Source organism: Hyposmocoma kahamanoa, unplaced genomic scaffold (assembly GCF_003589595.1).
Source record: "Hyposmocoma kahamanoa isolate Upper Pololo Valley unplaced genomic scaffold, ASM358959v1 102, whole genome shotgun sequence".
Classification (NCBI taxonomy): Eukaryota; Metazoa; Arthropoda; class Insecta; order Lepidoptera; family Cosmopterigidae; genus Hyposmocoma; species Hyposmocoma kahamanoa.
This window is the reverse complement of record NW_020653337.1, coordinates 15,426,887-15,449,694: the sequence shown is the minus strand read 5'-3', so window position 1 is coordinate 15,449,694 and position 22,808 is coordinate 15,426,887. Positions and strand designations below refer to the sequence as shown.

Here is a 22,808-nt window from a genome sequence, read left to right as displayed (position 1 = left end):
GATTTAAAACTCTGAATGGCACTGCAACTGTTATAGACAAGTGTGTCGCTTGCCACCAGGCGCACGACTTGTTTGTCCCGTCACTTAGTATCATAAAAAAGACACTTTATACATTTATACAAAATACATTATACAAAAATTTAGATTATATAATACAAAAGGACTATTTCTAAAGTGTTGTCTTAATTAATGGTTACCACAACTTACAGCAGTCACGTTATTCGCACAATAATAGCAAAATTATTTTATTTGTTTCAAACATGGTAGAACAAAAGCTGTAACACAAAAAAATACCAGTACAAACATGTTTCACATATATCAAATGACATGTAAATGTTTAATGATAAAATCTTAATTGGCTATTACAATAATAAATACGAAAGTCTCGTGTTAGAATTTTACAAATTAAATATGTCAAGAATTACAAAAATGTATAGTAAGTACATTTTGTTTGTTGTACGCAAAATTATTGTTCTAAATATTCATTCACACATCTGGTTATATATAAGATATAGTACAATATATTTAATAATTTTTATATATTCACCTAGTGGTTTTAAAAGGTACCGCGTAATGTGTGTGTCTTAATATCTGTAGAAAACTATGAAGATAAAGTTAAGTACCGCAGTATTGCATTTATTTTTCTGCAAAATGTATTAATTTTTTTAATTAACAAGTTTTAATTGCGTGGCTGCAAAAACCGTGACTCCCATATCCGCAACGTTTCACTAATTAGGAACGTTAGAACTATATCGCGATTCATTTAATAAAATTTTGTAAATTACCGTAAATAACCCCATTATACTAACACATGCAGTACCATATAGATTATCATTTAATCAATATGAGATTTGGATTGAAATCGGTAGTCGCATCATTTGATGTGTTACGTATGATACTTGTACTTATTAATAGTCATTTTGTAAATGCACTGGGTTTATTGCATATTGTGCAGACTGCACTCGTGCTATTCATTCAGTGTAACCTAATTAGAATTGTGTCATATTAAATTAGCAAGTCTCAAGTTTGACCGTGTTCTTCTGTATATTCTTACATCACTTTATAACACTATACAATTCACGCATACACTTAACCACATCAAAACATGCGCAAGTGAATTTTTTTGTTATCTTTATGCTAAAACTTCAAAATAGCTACAGAATCGTGCACGGGATGGTGATTTTGGTATTTATAGCGCTAGTATTTGTGTCAGCTTATTCCGGATTGTGTTGTACAGTTTTTTGTTGAAACTATTGACACGTCATTTGCATTTATTCCGGAAGTCTTGCTGATTCTGTAGATATCTGTTTTTTTTTCAGAAGTGCTAATTATTGCGTAGGTCATGAAGTACAAATTACCAATTGTTTCAAACGGTTATCTCGCATCACTTCTTTTTTGCATCGTGACTTAATTCGAGGACATTATTCGAGCATTGCTCTTTTGCTACGTGTCTACGTAATATTCGTCATCTGTTTAGATTATTGTAAAGAAACAGCAGTGTCTGCCTGCTGAGAATCTGAGCCCATCAATCATGACGTCACGAGGTTTACTTAACACGGCGTTTCCTCGACACGCTTCGCGTTATCTCTAGAATCAATGTTTACATAGTAGGTATGTGATTTTGATGTAGATACATAGAGATTATAATATCGATTGATATTTTGTTATTCGAGCTTCTGGTGTAATGCTATTTTTGTAAAAGATAAACTTATGGCTAACACCATTGACTTTTTGTAAGTCAATGGCTAACACATGATGTTTTAACAATTGTGTGAAAAGCGAAATTTTGACGTAGATTTCCTTTGTTGTGTGTGATTTTGCTTATTACGAAGGTTAAATAATGTACATAATGTTATGTACAAGTATATATTTTTAAATATTACGTTATTAGAATACATAACGTGTATTATAATGTAGGTAAATATAAATGTACTTTATTTCTCTTCCACAAAAAGTACTAAAACTAAAAGAAGTCATAAAACAGAGTCGTTTTTAATACAAATGTACCTACATTTGTGGAAAGCTGGAGCCTAAATAAAAAAAAATGTGTTTTAGGTCTCCACCCCTCCCAACTTAGGTTATGTAGTGGCGTTGCCTACATTAACGTTTTAGTATTTTATTCGTTGCCATCCGTAATTGAACAAAAATTTGGAACAACATTTATGAACTGTTTTAAGGCTTTGTTAACGCAGGCCGTCAATCACGTTCTAAAACATGATGCATAACTTAACACTAGACAATTCAAAGGTTCTGCGAAGTACGAAATCACCTCATCGTTCTATTATCAATATTATTATACAAGTGCCACTTATCCGGAATTCGCTTCCATTATTTTAATGCTCATGCGTCTGGAGACTTGAGTATTTACTTGCCAATGTTTATTTGATGCTAGTCATCGTTTGCACGGTGTCTTTCATTAGGATTTGCATAACGACGTTAGAGTATTAAATTAATCCATAAGGTGCGGCTTAGGATTGCAAATTGTTTAATTACATTAGGGAACCAATGTAATTAAACAATCCAACCAACCACCAACCAACCACCAACGAACCAACCAACAAAACCAACCAACGAACAAGTAATATGAGTGAAAACCCATTCTCATAATTACAAAACTAAAATCATAGATGTGTTTAGTGTAATACGTTCCATAAGTTAGTCATCGTAATTTCGTCTATCTGTAGGGCTAGCACGATATGGCGCGACTTGCGCGAGAGCGACAAAGCGCGAGATGTCTATGCGAAACATCGAGTATAATAACCAGAAATGGAGACGAAGTGTCATTTAATTTATTTGAAAACTATTCTGCCAAATCACAAAATCTTGTGACAACTGCTGTTGTGCAAATTGTTTCACTTCAAATCGCCCAGTTTAACTTGGGTTTTGCTATAATGGACGAAAATTTCAAAATCACATGTTTAATATTTAATTGCCGATGAAATGTGAGTCTGTTTATATTGTAGTTAGATGTTTTTCCCACACCACCAAATGGAACAGCCCCCATTGTTAGAGATATTATCTTTATTACAATAAATACAGAATATTTTTGGAATATACGGAGATGTACACACAGGTCAATTGTTGACGCTGTACTTGTTCAGCTTTCTAATTTGTGATTTCAGCGCAAACGAAAATTGATATTTAAAAGTGATATAAGGTCCATTTGCCTGAATTATGAAAGAACGCGGTATTATCAACCTATATATATTTAAACATCGAGTATATAACCAGTAACAGAGACGAAATAAGGGCCATTTCGTCTCTATTTCTGGTTATTGAAAACTGAAATAGTACAGCGCCAACAACTGACCTGTGTGTAATCAAATCAAATCAAATAATTTATTGCTTTAAATGTGGTAAGTAGATACAATACTAGATGGTAATGTTTACAGAATAATGTATCACACATTTAGCCATTTCTGACATGCAATATATAAAATAAGAGTCAATGCAACATGCTGTGTAATAACTAATATAAACATGCTAAATTAAAAAGCAGTGTCTCTAATTAATTACATTTTACGTTATACATACATATAATCATTTCAAATAATTGGTTTTTTACGTAACACTATGTCACTTAAAACCTTTTCTTAAATTATTAGTCAAATTATGAAATGACATTAATTATAAATATGAAAATAGCAATATAATTTACTTATTCAAAACTTCATTTACATTGTAATATGTTTTTTCTTTCAACCACTGTTTTAATAAACACTTGAACTTATTTAGTGGTTGTGATGTTAGTGAATCTGGCAAACTATGAGTCCATAACCAGTCTGTTTTAGTGTCTAAGAAATCGGTTTTGGTTATCTTTCGCTCGCTTGAACAAACCTTCATGCGTTCTTACATAACTCATATATGTACATACTAGGGAGAGACATAATTCCTAATTTTTTAAACAAAGGTCTACATGATTGATCTGGTGGTGCCCCACATATCGCTCGCATACATCTTTTCTATGCTATAAAAGGCCTATACGCATCAGTACTGTTTCCCCACAACAACAAACAGTATTTGAGATTTGGCTCGACATGACCGGAATAGGGTTTGAGATATTGCAGTTCTTCCAAGTTTACTCGTCATATAGACATAACTATTTATTTTGTTACAGACTTTATTTATGTGACACTTCCAGTTGCAGTGACCATTTAATTGAAGTCCAAGAAAACGCGTTTCAATTAGTTCTTTTAATTTCTGTCCTTCGTGGTGTATATTAAGTTTATGTTTAACACCACCGTGATTTGTAAATTTACTAGCGCCATCTAGTGACTGGATACAACAAAAGCTGTGAGAGCAGCATAGTATTCAATAGCATACACGAACATTTAGAAGAACGGCTAAAAATGGCTACAAAATGCATTAAGTGCAAAAAAGAAATTACAGATAGAAATTACTTAGGCTGTTCGGTTTGTAAATACAGTTACCATCTATCATGCTCACACACACACATGTAAAATCACATTTATAAATATATTAATCTTAGAAACATAACCACCATTTTATTCACTAATTCATGTAATGACCTTTTACTCCGATTGCGTGGAACTAAACGTCAGAGAGGGAGTAAATTTACGACCGATCCTTTTTTTTTAAAGGGCGGTAGAGCCGTGGTAGACATATTGAAATACAGATCCGGCAGCGTTCGATGGATCGAATAAAATCTGGATAGAAAACAATCTTAGATTCAGGATCAAATATAGAAAGCGGCCGTTGTTCGTCCCATCGCATACTATAATAAAAAAAACCTGTTGTCAAACAAGTTCAAATTTTCAGCTTCAGGTATATTATGGTATGAGTATATCTAATTTGAAAATGATACGATCGCTGCTGTAAAGCGTTTTCGCGTTTTACTGCACTTTGTTTTATGAGATCGATGTGGTCACGATATAAGGTGATTTTCGAAAAGTGCATTGGATCTCCTTCATTTTAGTATGATGGAATAGGTTCGCCGCTATCTCGTGGTTATGGTATGTAACGCCCAATATTTATATTGAGCGTCATGTACCATGCAATTTTTTTGCAGATAGACATGTAACATTTTTGCACCTTTATGCCTCTAATATTAGGTCAGGCAAACGCCTTCGCTACGGGTTTTTAGAGGTGCCCTTTTGGGATTATTGAAACTCCTTATGTTAGAACTAACAAAATATTTACTTACGTTTCATATATTTATTTATAGTTTTATTTTATACATTCATTTTAGTATATATATTTTTTATATGTATTAGTTTTTTTTATAATACCAAATGACGGGACGAACAAGTCGTGCACCTGGTGGTAATCGACACGCTTATCCATAACAGTTGCCGTGCCACTCAGGGCTTTAAATCGCAAAAATCTTAGGGTTACTACCACTGCGCCCGTCACCCTGAGACATAAGTTGAGACGTCCCATGTGCCTGTAATTTCACCAGCACCCTTACCCTTCCAAACCGGAACACAGTAGGTAATGCTCACATCACTGCTTGGCGGCAGAAATACATAAGGTGGTGGCAGTACTTACCTGGACGAACTCTTTTACGAGGAACTCTACTGCTACTAAAACCACATTTACTTGTTAGATGTATATGTATTCGTACATGCATTTGATGCAATAAATTTATCTTTGTCATTATTGAGTACGTAGCAGGAACCAACTTTTCTTTCAATCATTCATAGGTTAGATGGTAGAAATTATTTTTAATGGGATAAGCTTGCCTTTGTTAAAATTTGTAATTTGTTTTACAATATAAATAGTATTTACATACATAATACTAGGCCTTCATTTTACTATAACTTCATTCATCGAGTTCTTAGAATTTCGCGATTGTTATACATATATATAGATATGTTTTTTTTTAAGCAAACCAACGTTTCGGGCTTTCTACAGGTCCCATAGTCACGGCTGATTCTGCTGCTGAGTAACTTGTTGATGACTTTACCATCTCAATCAGCCGTGACTAATAAGACTTAGTAGTAAAACGGGTATTGAAGGCAGCAAAACCGAATACACGCAATTTAGATAAGAAAAAGAAAATAGTTTCATTTCCGACGTACTTACTCAATATATTTGTTTATGAAAGGACATTCAACAACATACATATAGATAAATTTTTTATTAACCGACTTGAAAAAAGTAGGAGGTTCTTAATTCGACTGTATGTTTTTTTTATGTTACGCGATAACTCCGGTATTTGTGAACCGATTTTCATGATTCTTGTTTTGTTGGAAAGAGGGTACCTCCTCAGTGGGCTGTTTACGCGTGAAGATTCATTTTTATAAATAGCGCCAAATTGTATTATAAGGAGCAATTATTTTAATGGTTGATTTTGCTATTTTCCAATTTATGGCGTTTTACTCTCTCAATATACTTTGAGTAGTGAGAACCGATTTTTATTATCTCTTGTGTCAAGTCCCGCATAATGGCGAACTAGGGGTGAATCCGGGTTTGCGCACTTTCCGGTAACCGATTTCAATAAAACTTGGTAATTATATGTAATTCCGCGTACTTTTGAGGTCCGTTTTTTAGTACTCTGTACTGAGATTATAACTTAGAATAATAACGCATAAAATGATAGTTTCATATCAAACGAATAGTCACAAGTGAGGCAAAAATCAAATTCATGTAGGCTAGTTTTAGTAGTAGGTTAATTTTCGGTTTTAGTGAATATTTATATAAAAATACAATTTGAAACGCGTTACTTCCTTGTGGAATGTGATGTTACTATCTATTTTATGTTTGTCTGACGTATTTTTACACTCATTTACCGCACATTTCGTCATTTTTGGCTAAAATTCTTGAGCTGTTCGCGGTGCAAGTTGACCTTGAGCACTGAAGGCCCGCTCGCTCGTGTAGACCCATTGGGCGCGCTTCAATTTGCCTCACTTAGCGTGTGCGGACTAGGTTTCTATGCGTTATTATTCTAAGGTTATTTATATAATATCCAGTGACGAGATGAACAAGTCGTGGGCCTGATGGTAAGCTGTCTGTCTATAACAGTTGCAGTCCCACTCAGAGCTTTAAATCAAAAAGATGTGAGGGGCACTGCCACTGCGCCCATCGCCCTGAGACATAAGTTGACAAGTCCCATATGCCTGTTATTTCCCCAGCACCCTTCTCCTTCAAAACCGGAACGCAGTAATGCTGACATTACTGCTTCGCGGCAGAAATAGGTAAGGTTACTTCCCTGGACGACCTCTTAGACAAAGAGCTCTACGGCTACCAAAATTTTAAAACTATTTTATATGAGCAGTACCTATAAAATGCCAATTACAGGATGCCACGGAAGTTTAAAACAAGCATGACGTGACTTATTTGTAGAACGCTTATGATTTAATCATTTAATTCAATGAACATAAATTAAGACAACTATATATGTATAAATAGTATATTTAAATTAGTTTACTGTGTGTCGTGTTACATATAAGACATTCAATCATGTTTATTAGAGTTGACATTAAAAGAGAACATAATATAACGAAAGGGAAGTCATAATTGAATGAGTCAGTTGTGTGAGAATGTTTGTTTTGTTACTTAGCACAAAAAAACGTACGTATCCACAAACCTTTAGCGAATTGCCTCATAATTTAGATATTCTTGCGCGATGACGATTGATGCAGAATTTTTTTCATTTATATTTACCAGAATTACGTTATCTAGTATCTGAATAAGAAGCCTATAGTTTGGCTAAAGTGACTAATTGCTTTGCTTAGCTATTCAAATTAAATAAACAGTCTGTTCATTTTGGCTTTTACAAAGTCATACAAAACTATTTTGTGAGGTGGACACAGGCAAACGTAGATAAATGAAACCAACATTGTTTTACACAAAAGAAACGTTAATTGATTGCCTGTCTCGGCAGTCGGTGCGGAATAAAACGCCATTTTGTTTGAAGGTGCAAGCCGCGACGTGGGAAATGGGGCGAAATAGAAAAGATACCATGTGGAACAAATTCCCGTCGAAATGTTACCGTGACATTTTGGCCCGGCCGGAGCTTTAGTTGGCCCAGAACAATGGTTTAGCTCTTTTTATTTTTTTTATTTTAGAGAGCCTAGCTGGGAGAATGCTTGCATTGGATCTGTATAGCAGAGCATGGCTTAAAATCCTGAACCTTGTTGAGTAAGGAGATATACACGAGTTGATAATAATAATAACGCTCACAATTAACATAGTACTAGGGAAATTCTGTGTCGCGGGTGCCATGGACACACATAAAAAACCACAAATTACACCCAAAGTCACGAGAGAAATAAATGTAGGCCATACAAATATTTCTCCCGGCCCGGGAATCAACCTGAGACCTCTGCGTGGTAGTCCATGGTAACCGATTGGGCACGGCGGCAGTTAATGATGTTGATGATGATGTTTAGATGTTTGAAATTAAACGGGTATCCGTGTGTTAAGGTTGTTTTTCCCAGAAACTATGAAACTAGTTATTTATCAATAGATACGATCCGACTGAACACGAACCAGCGTCTGTTTGCCAAAACGGGGCTACCGTTCTCACCACTTGGGCTGCAAATCGAGTCAGCAGACCTTACGAGTCTCTCTATGTCGCCTGCAAATCTTTGTATTGGGTTTAAACAGTTTTTTTGTCATTGCACCACCTGTAAGAAACTTATGAACGTATTATTTTCATAAGATATATATAAATATCATAATAGTGAACACATCATGATATTCAGTAAAATAATTATGCAACTGTAAATTCATTTTCCTAAAAAAACTTAATGTTAACCGGAATTGTTTATGAATGAGTGCAAGATTTGTTGATTTTATATAATAAATATGTAGGCGATATCTTGTTTTAGCCGCACTATATGTTAAACTAAACAATCTTGCATTAAAATAAATATTTATGTGCACGTTAATCTTTACATTTCCGTCAAGGTTTTCATTACAAACCGCGGTGTAGAAAAGTAACGTTTTACGTTATGTTGATTTTTGCAATTTCGAGAAGTTTTATTGCACCTATCATATACTATAACATAATATTCACTTCAGGACAACGAACATTATTAAAAAAGTCTGCTTTCAATTATTATTGATTCAAGAATTCCTTTAATATGCTATGATTGTGCTTTTAATATGTTATGGTACAATAGTATGTAAATAGTTTGTAATTCTATATAATAACATCTGTCAACCTTCATGAAGGAGGAGTTTTGGGTGGGGTTTGTTTTTTGAAGGGTGTCGTATATCGGTGATTCCGAGGCAAGTTACCCAACACCCTGATTGCGCTACACACCGCTACACGTCGCCGACATGTGCATTTCGTGTAGATTGGTTATTTAGTTTTTATATTATATTATACGTATGTTAGTCCTTAAGAGAGAGAGAGAGAGATATATATATATATATAATATATATATATATATCTATATATATATATAGATATATATATATATATATAATTACAAATATATAAAAATATATAATATACAAAATTACACACAAACTCACGAGAAAAATAAATGTAGGCCATTCAAATATTTCTTCCGGCCCGGGAATCGAACCTAGAACCTGACCGTTCGGCCACGGAGGCAGTCAATGCAATATTCAGTAGTGGACATCATTATGATGATGTAGAAATATATTATTATAAGCTTGTTTAAGGGGAAAGATGTTTGGGCGTCTGATACGTCACAACATAGAAACATCATACAAGGGAAGATCAGAGGAAAGAGAGGCAGAGGATGGCCGTAACGAAGTTATTTAGATCAGATAAGGGAAAAGTTAATATCGTGTCGTATCAGCAGCTTGATTGCCTCTCCCGATCGGCAACTGCGTCTCTTCCGAGTCGAGGCGCATAATTGCGATTCACAACTGGCCGATCGGAAACTTTTGACATTTCAAATCGAAACAATAGTTGATTTAACTCACAAATTAGAAATATATAGTAGGAATCAGGTTCATCTTCTCGCTTGTAAATCCATCTGATTTCGAGACTACCTGATCGCTTCGATTCCGATTTGAAACAAAATCGACATGCCAGAAATCATGCTCAAGCGCTGAACAGAGATCGTTGGATTCCATGGATTAGAGCCTAGTTCTTAAATAAGAAGAAGTATGTACTATGTATTCTACTTAATATTACTACCATTATACCCATTTATTTTTTTATATTTTATATATATTTTGTTATAATTATCAATACAAAGATTGAACACAAAAAAGTATTCCTTTGATCTGAGAGGACTCGAATTTGCATCTGTGCCTTACCAAGGCGACCGCTCTACTGAACTGCACATCGAGCCAGAACCACGACATTTTCTATGCGTTTGTTACAGACTTTTGTTTTTGGTTTTAATGACTTTTTTGCCAGAGCACCGCCTGTGAGAAATCTATGAAAGTACTTTCTTCCCTCAACCAGGTTCCTTTACAGCTACCAAACGGTTGACAAGATATGTAGCTTTATAAATTGTAATATATAATAATATAATATAACTCAATACAATATAGTAGTATATTAATATTGGCTACACTAATTGCATTAGGTTAGTCCTGGAACGATAGTTGCAAGCTTGTGTATGTAAAATAAATAAATATAAAAGAATTTCTGTTAGGCAACTTCGGCAGGCAATTTTTTTTATATAAAAAATAAGTGCGCATTTGACCTTCATCTCACCTCACACCTAAATAATGCCTATTTACTCTTACCTTGAAAAGGTCCAAGTTGTAACGTTTGGGGAATAAGTTCGCAGGTAGGGAATTCTACCCTCTAGCCGCTCGCTATATGTGTGCGAAACGCTTCATGCGAATCCTGGGAATATCCACAACATAGGGGTGGAATCCCAGCCCACGTCTAGTCTCCCGATAATGGAAAGGGGAAGGCGGAATCAAATTATGCAATTCCATCGCACACTCTCCGTGACATATCCTGTGGAATACGATAAGCAGACAACTTTACGGCGGTGCAACTAAGTCACTTATAGTGCAATTTTCATACAGTTAATTCATTACGCAAGTAACTTTTTATATAACAAATTCTTATTAGTTTTAAAACTATTTTCCAACCTGATTTTTATAATAAAATTTTTTTTTTCTTTTATAATCGTACATTACTGCCATTGTAACAACACAAAGGTCACTTACATAACTCAGGACCAAAAATGGACATCATGATGGTGTCAATTGCAAATCTATTACCCGGCGATAACTATATATATACGTAATGAATGAGAGAAACAAGATGCGTCTAATGAATGAAAATGAATTTTAAATTAACCTACATTTTATTTCCTTCCAACTCTTCTGACGGAAAGTCACGTCCACGTTTTTATACTTATTTTATGCTGCAAGTGTACATACATATTATATACACAGAAGATCGTCGAACTCATTTTATTTAATGGTCGTACTCATGATATCAAACAAGTTTAGCAAAACCTAATTTTGAGTTGTCGAAAAATACGATTTTTCGTCCTAGATTTTGTTAATACTATTTTCCTAACACTTTTTTTCTAATTTCAGGTATAGCACTACGACCTTTCGGCTTGTCGATGGTGTACGTGCTGCTCTTCTTAATATCACCGCTAGTGCAAATACCAACCACGAAAACATTGTCTGGTAAGAAATTATTTTTTGTTTCTTTACACACAAAAAAAACGCATCGTATCGGAATGTCTTGTAACAAATGGATATTATTTCATTGATACGTCAACTACAGGGGACTTAATCAAATGCTTTTGCGTCCCAGTGTTGTTTGTAGGAAACTGTTTTTTTTTTCTTTCTTTTAAAAAACACATCATATGGGAATGCATTGTAACAAATGGATTTTTTTTTATTGGTACGTCCACTATAAGGACTTTAATAAAATGTTTAATATCCCAGAGGAACTTTAATAAAATGTTTAGTATCCCAGTGTTGTTTGTACGAAACTGCTTCTTTTCTTTCTTTCCAATCAAAAAATGGGGATGCATTGTATTAATTAAATGGTACTAATACCATCTCTAAAGATTGAAAAAATGGTAGTTGTGAGAGTTCGTCTAGGAAAGTACTGCCAGTTTACCTATTTCTGCCGCCAGCTACCGCTTCATTTTTGAAGGGTGGTAGTGAAATTACAGACACATGAGACTTGTCAACTTATGTGTCAGAGTGAGGAGCCATGCGATTGCCCCTCAAATTTTGCGATTTACACCTCTGAGTGGCACTGCAACAGTCGCTTACCGCGAGACGCATGCCTTGTTCGTCCCATCTCTTGGTATAACAAAAAAAAATGGGTTACCTCATACCTTCACCATAGGGACTTTAATCATTCAAGAAGTATACCAGTGTTCTTTGTACAAAATCTTTTTTCTTTCGTTTCGTTTCGTTCTTTAATCAAATGTTTAGTGTCCCAGTCATTGACTTACAATTATATGGACGTCGGGTTCGCGCTAAAAAGTGTCCGCACTTGTAAGGCGCTAAAATCGTATACAGAGCGCGACACTCCGCTTTAGTCTTCATTTGTTCTACTGACAGCGCGATACTGCGATGACATTACAATTTAAATTTCGAATAGGTTGACTTGGGACATTTTTTTCATGGTTTTTGTATTAGACCCGTCGTCCATTTATTTGTAAGTCAATGGTCCCAGTGTTATTTGTACGTGTAACACTTTATTTCTTATTTGTTCAGGAAATACAAAACAAAGCAAATAACGGAACAACGCCTGAGTCAGAAATGCAAATATTACTGTATAGAATAGAGCATGTCGAAGTATTATTATGAAATTGCATTTAACACCACGAATTCAACTCTGGCTTCCCGGAACTCTCTGTTGATGTTATTTTAAACTTAATATGTGGAGCTGTTTTGGTACACATTGGAATTATCGCAGAGTTTAATAATTATAGACCGCATTTGGGTCAAAAGCGTAACTTTTATCGAAATAGAACGATATGGCAAGCTTAGGAATTATTCATACAAAATAAACAGAGTTACTTTTGTACATATACACACATACAAACTAGTAGCAAGGCGTGAAAATTGTCTTTAGTAAAGCCGGAGCAAAACAAAAAACACTAATACCTTAACAAACTTATTATTACACAATATAATAGTTCACTTTATTTCACTGGTTAATTATTCTACACATAAATTAAGCACAAAATGTATTAAATTTCTTTAAAATATTTATGATATTTGGTGACACGTGGAAAATGTTAGGCAAGCAGGTGGGAATCGAGTTATATGGACTTTCAATTTTATTTTATATTAAATTTAATTTTTTTTTGAAATTGCAAATTCAAAGATATTTTTATTTCATAGGTAAGCAAATTACACGTGAAAGCGTCACATTGATTAAACTCTCAACTATTCATTCATAAGACAGATTCCCCTGACACTTCTAGTGCACTATATAAAGTGCATAATGTAAGTTGACATTATTTTGTGTACAAATAAGAATTTTTATTTACAATACTTATTTAAAATATCATACATCGAAACAAGTAAAAGAAGCTAACGGGTCACTACCATGAACTTTAGATATCCAAGTACGCAGAACCTGTATAACGTTTAGTATAAAGTTTTTGTTACACTACAGTTTTAAAGAAGTAGCAAATTTTAATTTTGAAATCAACCGGTATTATAGAAACGTATACAGTTGCCTCTTAAATGAGTTTGTGGCTTTATGAAGACGACTATTAAGAAAAGCCCGTTTATTTTTACTCCTCGTGTTTATGGCTTTCACAATAAAAAAATACTTCTAATTTTAAATTTATCACTCAAAGACGCCGTGGGAATCAGATTGTAAATTGCCCTATCGGCACGTTTCTACGTTTTATATGTATTGGCGGCATTCTATTGATATGATCTTAAAGCAAAATGCCGTATACAATTACACCTTTCTCCCAATGGGGTATGCTGATAGTATGGATCTCCACTTGTACGGCCCAGGAGGTGTACCGTAGTACACACGTCAGTTGTACTACGAAAGTAATGTCAAAATTCGATACGATAGCTATCATATGAGCTTCGTTGTCACGTAGTTATCGTATTTTGTTGTAGATGTATAAGAGACTCCTCCTATATCTTTCTCTTCCTCCACTCGCTTCAGCTTTCAGCCTTGGCTGTATTGTATGTGTGCATGGAACATGTGGGTAGGTTTAGTTTCATGTAGATTCATAATCATGATTAGATTGGACGTTGATTAGATAAGACTTTAATTTCAAATGGCCCACGTGAATTTGAACAATTATGTGTGTTGTATTTAAGAGTAACATATGGCAGCACTGCAAAATCACATCCATATGTGACATATGAACAAACGATAATTTTTTTTAACAACAACATGATGCTGTATCAAGCTTTTTTCTACGTGAATAATGTAGATAATATTATATTTGCAAGTTGATTCTGTATTTCGTAATCAAAGTAGTGTAGTAATGTTTGAATTCATAATAAATCCATATCAGTTGATTCATAATTCATAATTTTTGAAATAGCAATGAAAGGGCGCAGGCTCAGCATGTCTAAGTTGCTGGTTTTCAGTCAGTACCAACGTGAGGGACTAAATGTAAAAGTAAGTTATGTGCATAAAAATAATCAAAAACGGCTACGACTAATGTTATTCATTGGAATAATATCTAATAACGCGTGAATAGTGCATCTAAAATAAGCAATTGCACATGTACGCATCTCATATGCGAATGTAACTATAGGTAACTAACTGTAAGTGTAAATGTGAATGAAAATTTGTTTTAGTGTAATAAAACAAAGTGATTGTCCGTAAAAGCCGAGCAAATCTGAATACATTTAACATTTTATTGTTTATGTTTATAATAATGTATCAAATGATGGCGATTAATTAAATAAATTTATATTTACTCACTACCATGAATTTACATTTATTTAATCGTTAGTTGTACGACTTGGATGTTCGAAAGCTGGTTTATCGATAAGCATACCGGTGTTATTAACAAATCCTCCAGTTGTTAAACTGTGAAATTATTATTTATAATAAAGCAGTTAAAAATATATTTTATTTTTATGATCACTTTCTATAATTATCGCGGCTAAAAGCGTATTTATAGTTTTTTATCGGCTCAGCCTGTATTTGGTTCCTTCCTCGAGTGACTACGGAACATTAATTACCAACATTATTAGATATTTGAGGGATTAATAAAGTCATTTATTGCGGAAGAAATGGCTTATGTTCAACGCGAAAAGAAGTCGTTTGAAACTAGTGTACTTAAACCTCAACTATGTGTGTAGTATATACTAGGAGCAAACTACTAGTAACAATGTATTGTATGACTCAGATGGCATATTTGCCACATGTGTTCCACAGCTATAGAATTCACAAATGAAATGCAGTGATATATATCACTTCGAGATTCAAGTTTTTTTGTAAAGTAAGATCAGAATTTGAGTTCGTGTTCGTGTTGTTGGCGTACACTAATGAAATTAAAATCTCTGTTCTCTGTTGCAGGTTGGCGTGGCAAATACCTTATATTAGTCATGATATTGTCATGTCTGCTTCTCATAGTGCACATAGCATGGCATATTACCCTGGCCAGTTTCGCGCCTTACGGCAAGCTTCTTACGAAGTTTCCCCTATTAGAGAGGATCTGCCACAACTTGGGATTTGTAGCTTATATTAAGACACCTACGCTTATGATCATCCACTATCTGGCACCCGAGGTAAGTGACAATTACATTGAGATTTCTCTTGCATTTTACTATAATAGGTACAACTTTAAATTTATATGTGCTATTAATTTACGACTTTAAAATATTTAACTGTCTAAATGTATTCGATCGACACAAAGTGCGAGATACTGCTATTCTCGCATAGAGATGCGAGAATAGCAGTATCTCTCTCTCTCTCTCTATCTAATCAGTATAGTCGCTCTCGCGCAAGTCGCGTTAGCCCTTCGAGTCTAGGCCTACAGGTATAATCAAAGATTGTCATATAATTATTGCGAGTAATTCTGTTTTTTGTGCCTACTCAAAAGTTCACATTAATGGAGGTTACAATGTTTATGAATTTAGTCGGCGGTATATTTGTTTTTCAAACAAACTAACGTCAAAGTCGGCGGATGCCGCGATATTACAGCGAACTCTACGATACACTGAAAGCTGATTAAAAAATGCCGGAAATAAAAAGTGTAAATTTTAGGCTAAATTATTATTTAATCATGGGAACAATTTTAGGAATACAGAGCTGATTTTTTTTCATATGATACATAATAATATTCCTGATAACTTTTATTCTTATGTAACTTCGTGAAAAGCTGATTGTTTCAGAGAAAAAAAATTAAGTTTTTTTTGTTTGGAGAAATAAAACATTAACTTTTTACCTCGAAATGTAGAAAAATGTAATGTGTGTGATTTATTTACAGTATAGGTCCAATCATTCTCTATCAAGTAAAAAATAATCCATCCGCAGGTACTTGTGATTTTACGAGTAAAAAGGTGGCAAATTTTTAGATTTGTTATTTATTTTTTAACACAATATACACTAGTATACTTCTAGTATAGTTCTACTTAACTTTCGTGTTATTGTTATAACACTCTCTAAATTACACTAAAATTATTTTTTCTTTAGTCCAAGCTCATGTACTTTGTTCAGAAAGTACATAAAAAAATTGGCAATTTTGCCGCACCTTTACTTACAAAGCCGCAAGTACATGCAGACAGATTATTTTTTCTACATAGAAAATGATTGGAACTATACTGTAAGTAACCCACGCACATTACATTTTCGTATACTTTGAGATAAAAAATAAAATGTATATTTCTCCATACAAAAAATAATTATTTTTTTACTCCGAAACTATCAATTTTTTAAGAAATTATACATAGAATGAAAGTTGTTAGGAATGTTATTATCTATCACAAAATAAAAAATTAGCTCGATACTCCACAAGTTATTCCTATGTCCACGCATTATCAATTTGGGCCCACTGTGCGCCGGTTTGCGCTGGCCCAAACTATCACAACTAGCACTAGTCATTTTTTTTCAGGGAAATGTATAATGGTTTTGCACTTAACATCTTGAACTGTAACTCGTGTTAATCTCTTTTTTAATTAGTTATATTGACTATACATCATATAAATAAAATGTAAGACATACGACGATTAGTGGCGCATGTTTACTTTTGAAAAATGAGTAAGATCGTGTGAAGAGAGGGATATGTTTGAACAAATGATTTAAGTAGGTTATTTCCTATTTGACAATCACACGTGCACGGTGAAGAAAAGGCAAGCTGCATTTAGGTGTATAGTAGATACATAAACAGAAATAGTCCACGGCTTCGTTTACATTCCTCTATATTTCGTTAAAGGAGACTAAGAGCCAAAGCACATGGCGTATTTTAGGCGCCTATGAAGCGCAGACGACCCCCGTTAACGCGATTCAAACGAAATTCTGTCGCAGTCAGTAAACCTTTACGAATTTAGTGGCGCCTTAAACGCGCGTTCGTGAAACGCGCGACATCTGCTCGTAGACGATACAAACTGTTAAGTAATTTTACATTAAGACTATGTTATATTATTTTTAAAAAACATGCTCAGGAGGTGTCAATGTTTCTTGTTCTAGATTGTCACAAAACTAGTTTGCGAGCTAATTAAACAAGTTTATTTCATGGCAATTCTCGCATTTTTTTTATTAATATTGCTGCTGATAGCGGAGCGGCGCAGTGGCGTGGCGTGACCACACGTCCCTCCCCTACCTCTTTCCTTCGCGTATTAACGCGCGTAAAACACGATTCAATCGCGACACAAACTCACGTGAAAAGCGATTGTAACGAGCTTCAACATCGAACGCGCTTCGCACGCTCGTTTTATAGCTTTGTGCGCGCGTTTAAATCGATACAAACACAACAATCTGCTTTTTGAGTCTATAAGGCGCGTCTTCTGCGTAAAAAATACACCGTATGCATAGATAGCTATAAGGAATGTTTTAGAGGTAGGCAACATGGTCTCTTTCCATTGCGATTAACACGTATCAGTTGCAATGCAAAGTTTAACAGCAATATTCCTAGATTTGAAGTGGCTTATGCTAGCCGAGTGGATTGGCTTTTAAAAAGATTTTCTCTATTGTACTGTTATGTTTATTCCAGTTAGTTATGACCGGCACCTCTGTACTCGTACACCTAGCAGTGAAGCGCCTCCTTACACGCGGTACTCTTGATGAGAAGGACCCCAAGTATCAGCAATTTCCATTGCTCACCACAGCCGGTACGTTCCTCGAGCAATTTAAAGAACTGGGTACAATTGAACACTTAGCTTTACTCTTTAGTCTCTATAGCATTGATAGTGATGATTGAATATATAATGTATCGTAATTTAAATATACTTACGGTGCTCTGGATTCTATTGAATGTCCTAGAATGTTTATGTTCAATGTTATAACATAATAACTTTTTTATTATTAAAAATTACAACTACTTTACTGTGCCTACTTGCTGCTTACTTGTACTTTTAACTTTTTTTGATTAGTCGTTAATTACAAGGACTATTAATGTTATAATAAGTGAGCGGCCTTAATGTACAACATCTAAAATAAAGTTGTCTATTTAACGTACATAACTGTTCATACAGAAGCTCGTATAAAACAAAAAAAAACCTATAACCAAAATAAACCATTGTTTGCTTAGAATTAGTTGTTTGGGTAACAGATATCAATGTCTGTTCGATATCAATAATAATGTATGCTGTAATATTTTTTCAGGGAAATATTTATGCCTGTTCCTGATAATGTTCTCTGGGATAATGCGGCCGAGCATCACCTCAGGAATTTACTTTCTGATATTCATGGGCGCAGCGACGGCGTGGTCGCTAGGTAAACCGCTTGAAAAGGGGTTTGCTGTCGTCGGCCGATGCCTAATGGGAATCATGATCTTACACATAATGGTGTTGATTGTATATCAGTGCAATTATATCAACGAATTGTACCCGCCTGAGCAGAGCTTTGCCAGGTAATCAAAAAAAAAAAAAAAAAAGGTAATAAGTATCAAATAAAAGTAACTGTGGATAATTTTCAAGTTAATTTACCTAATTTCGGTGGCAATTTGTATTATTTAAGTATTCTAGAATATTATCATGAACCATTATTTAATATTCGAGTGTAGTAACCAGAAATATTAAGATTTAATATTTCACGACAAAATACTCAAATACTTAATAAAAATTGCCACCAAAATGAGGTAGAGAAAACTAACCTGAAAATAACTCCTAGGTGCGATACTGCTGACAAGTAAGCTTGTACCCCGCTTAATAGTAATGTTGTTCTATCGAGCAGTTTGATACAATACATCAATATTTGACCTAAATAACAATTGGCTATTTAGGGCGATATTTATATATTCGCTTATTATATTCGCTAAATTGAAGCGCACTACGTATTTTTCGTTCATATTGCATGGACATAAAGGTTCTTTTGGTTCGTAATGCGGAAGACTTTCCAGTGGTATTGATATTTTGAGTTTTCGGCTCAGTGATGCTATTTAAATCGCTGTTTCTACGAATTATTTGTCACTATTGTGATAGTGTTACCGCTTACAAATTGACTGTCAAACTTTTGAGTGTCTCTCTCAAAACCAATGTTTCTACAGAATATTGCACCGGTCTTTTCCAAGAAATTGATTACCACACATATTTGATAAGTTGGTCCAATTAGCGTAGGTGCCATAACATTACTGTAATAAAAACGAGAAGTGCAATATTACTATTGCACTTCTCGTTTTTATTAAAATTCACCATTATCAGTCTTGTCTCCACTACAAAATCTTGATATTGATTGGTAGTAGTTTCAAATTTAAAAAGAATTGTATTGTTTATATAATTTAAACTTTACCTTATTGGCATATCGTTGAAAGTTCAACACCATCAATACCTATTATTACAAGTTACGACGTTTTGGTATTATATTTAAATTTCAATATTTTAGGTTAGGTTAGGTTCATTGCTGAAGGACGACAAATTAGTGATTAATTTAGATCTCCAAACAAAAAGCGACCATATTGCAGGGGCATAAGTTTTACTTTCGATTCTTGTAACAAATAATTATTTCAATAAACAGCAAATTGAAAATTTATTAAAATAAGACTCCGATAATATGGAATACCACCACCACGGATTTTTGTTGCGGCTATCATTTTTGCACTCTAAAACAGCACAATAAGGCATTTTTCTAGGATTTCAGAAAATTTGCTGAAGAATAACACAACCATACCATACAAAGCAAAAATGGCTGATTGGGCTCAGATAGGTCTTTCGAGATCTTACGACATAGTTGGCAAGCGTTTGACGCTAACTGGCCACTTCTACTGAATTTATTGTTCTGTGATTTAGACGCGCAGTGACAGCGCCACTGTCACTGCGCTTGTTACTTTTGCAATCAGAAATAGTGAACTAAAAACTACTGAAGCGCGACAAACGCGTGGCTGCTACGCCATAGTGGCACCACTGCAACGTTTCTACAAGCGTCTAATTTGAAGACGCCCGGTCTGTCAATCAACTATTTTAAATATTTTATGAGTACTATTCATTTTCAGTTGTATATAAATCAATTTATTAAATTTTAGAATTACAAAAAAAATTAAAATTATTGAATTTTAATACCAATTGAGTGAAATGAATACTTACAATTCACTTACAAATTAAAACTGAGCTTTAGCATACATTGTTTTTATTGTTCAATGTATTTATGTGTAATAAATTTACATTCTTTTTACTATGAGGATCAGAGCAAAGAAAACCACAAGTCTCAAAGTAGATGTAGTATATTTTATAAGTGTGTTTTTTAACATAAATAAATAAAAAAAAACATATCTGGGGCGCCACCCAAAATACCCTGACTTGGAAATTGAACCTGCGGACCTCCTCATCTATATTATAATAATATTTTTTTATTCCATATAAGATCATTATTGCTTTATTAGTAAATAGAGTTAATTATTCTACATAAAATAAAGCAAGTAATAGGTAGTTGTACACATTGATTGTTGAGCTCCTATTTTCCAAACTAGGCAAGCCTGTACCTTGGAAGTCGGTTCGACCACACCATTAATTCGAGCTATTTGAGTAAAAATTACAAACTTCATTGAGCGTTAGTATTAAATAGGAGCAAGGTCAATGAGTTACGTACATAAAACAAAACATGCACTAAAAATCATTTGTCTTATTCCAGATACTTCGGATTAACACAATTAGTGTCACTAAACAGCTCTACACCTTATATCTTTCACTATGACACTCGTGCCACTGACCACTGGGCGACACTTGCCAGCCCTGTGGTCATACTCTTCACATACTATGTCCTTGCTATAGAGACAAGGGAACTCTTCAAACCAAAGGTATGTTCGTATTTACACTAACTGTATGTCGAGTGCATTTGACTAACTCAGTGACTACCGAATGTACCTACGCTACTTTCAGTAATTTCTTATTGGAATCTTGCAGTTTTTCTTTATTAACGCTCTAAAGCCATGCATTTTATGGTATTAAGTACTGGGGCCTTACCATGAACTCTTACCTATTCGTACGATTCAGTTTAGGACCTACAATGAATCGTTGTGAGACAGCGCTACATGAAGTGTATATCACCATCCCGTTTTTCTGTCCTTACGAACCTATACTGAATTGTAATAAGAGTTCATGACAAGGCCCCTGGTCTCAGTGGAGTTATTTTCGCTGGCAAAGCAAAAAGTTTCAAATTTAATACCGCAAAGATTGTTTCTACAATAGAACACTTAGCCACACATCAAATTGTACAAATTTCCACTTCTTCAAACAATAAATTTAACGGTATTTAATTAACGTAAGGAAAAATTTCCAGCAAACAAATTATTCTATAAGCTGTGGTGCACCGTAGTAACATTTTAAAAACATTTTAAGTCCTAAGAAAGTTTTTTTAAATCAAATAAGATGCTAGATTTTACCAAATATATGAAATATTTTCTATTTGCCATGCTACCCAATGGGAAATAATAGGCGAAACAAAAGAGCGCATTGCCAGGCTTAGAGGCTGGTAAATTGAACGGATCTCTAGCTATCGGTGTCTCCTTCCATCGCGGGAGCCGGCACGCAACTCGCGAAAAGTGGAAATCCGCCACTAAAAAAGTCCGAGTAAGCCAAGTAAGCGATCACAGAAAGTGCACCATTGTACATAAACGTATCAGTGTACTGTATTCAAAGTATTTTTCCCATCCAGTATTGTAGTAGATTTTGAAATATTTTTCCAGTACTTTTTTTTCGGTAGTTTTAATTATGTAGCACTCTATGTTTAGATGGTTTAGGACTGAGGTGTAGCTTTAACCAGAGCTCAGGTAAACAATTCGCATTTTAATAATTTCCATTAAACCTTACTTCTTGCATCCCATTGCACCCACGACCGAGTACTGACGAGAAGGCATGCGGCTTCTGTGCTAACCAAATGAATGTTCATAAATTCGGTTTGGCATTTATTTTGTGAACAAAATTTTTGATTTTATTTTTGCAACCTGCTTTCATTCTTTTATAGGTTGCATATAAGTACATAAGTAGCAAAGCACTCCGTGGGAACACCAGTGAGACAACTCCTGTAGGTACCTCTTTTTTATTTTCTTCTTGAATGCCTAAAATGTCTTGCCTTGATTTTTTCATGTGTGAGGGAATGGCGACCTGGTGATTTTTAGTTTTATTGGGAATAATTTCAAAGCTTGGGTTGCAAGTACACAATCATTCATTGTTAAGGCCATCATTATCATCTCTATTGTATGGTATGTACTTGTTGATAATATAAAAACTGTGTTTAATTTTCTTTGTATTTAAAACGTAAATGTCGATTGTATTGTCTTTATATGTTTAATTGTGTTTGTGCTTTTGTTACATGTCTTTAAAAGTATGTTTAT

General features: G+C 34.3%; 1 protein-coding gene across 9 annotated transcripts in view; it reads left to right on the top strand.

Annotated features, from left to right (window-relative positions):
- LOC113237226 (piezo-type mechanosensitive ion channel component) overlaps nucleotides 1-22,808 on the top strand; it is a 111,191-nt gene that overhangs the window by 15,057 nt on the left and 73,326 nt on the right. For 7 of the 9 annotated variants that reach the window (XM_026473588.1, XM_026473624.1, XM_026473606.1 and 4 more), the window contains exons 3-8: nucleotides 11,458-11,553; nucleotides 15,401-15,612; nucleotides 18,036-18,153; nucleotides 18,647-18,893; nucleotides 21,107-21,272; nucleotides 21,910-22,053. In XM_026473588.1, the coding sequence (XP_026329373.1) occupies nucleotides 11,458-11,553; nucleotides 15,401-15,612; nucleotides 18,036-18,153; nucleotides 18,647-18,893; nucleotides 21,107-21,272; nucleotides 21,910-22,053 (983 nt within the window). Of the gene's footprint in view, nucleotides 1-11,457; nucleotides 11,554-15,400; nucleotides 15,613-18,035; nucleotides 18,154-18,646; nucleotides 18,894-21,106; nucleotides 21,273-21,909; nucleotides 22,054-22,438; nucleotides 22,499-22,808 lie in introns of all 9 variants that reach the window. The other 2 variants (XM_026473616.1, XM_026473641.1) reach the window with 2 other exon arrangements.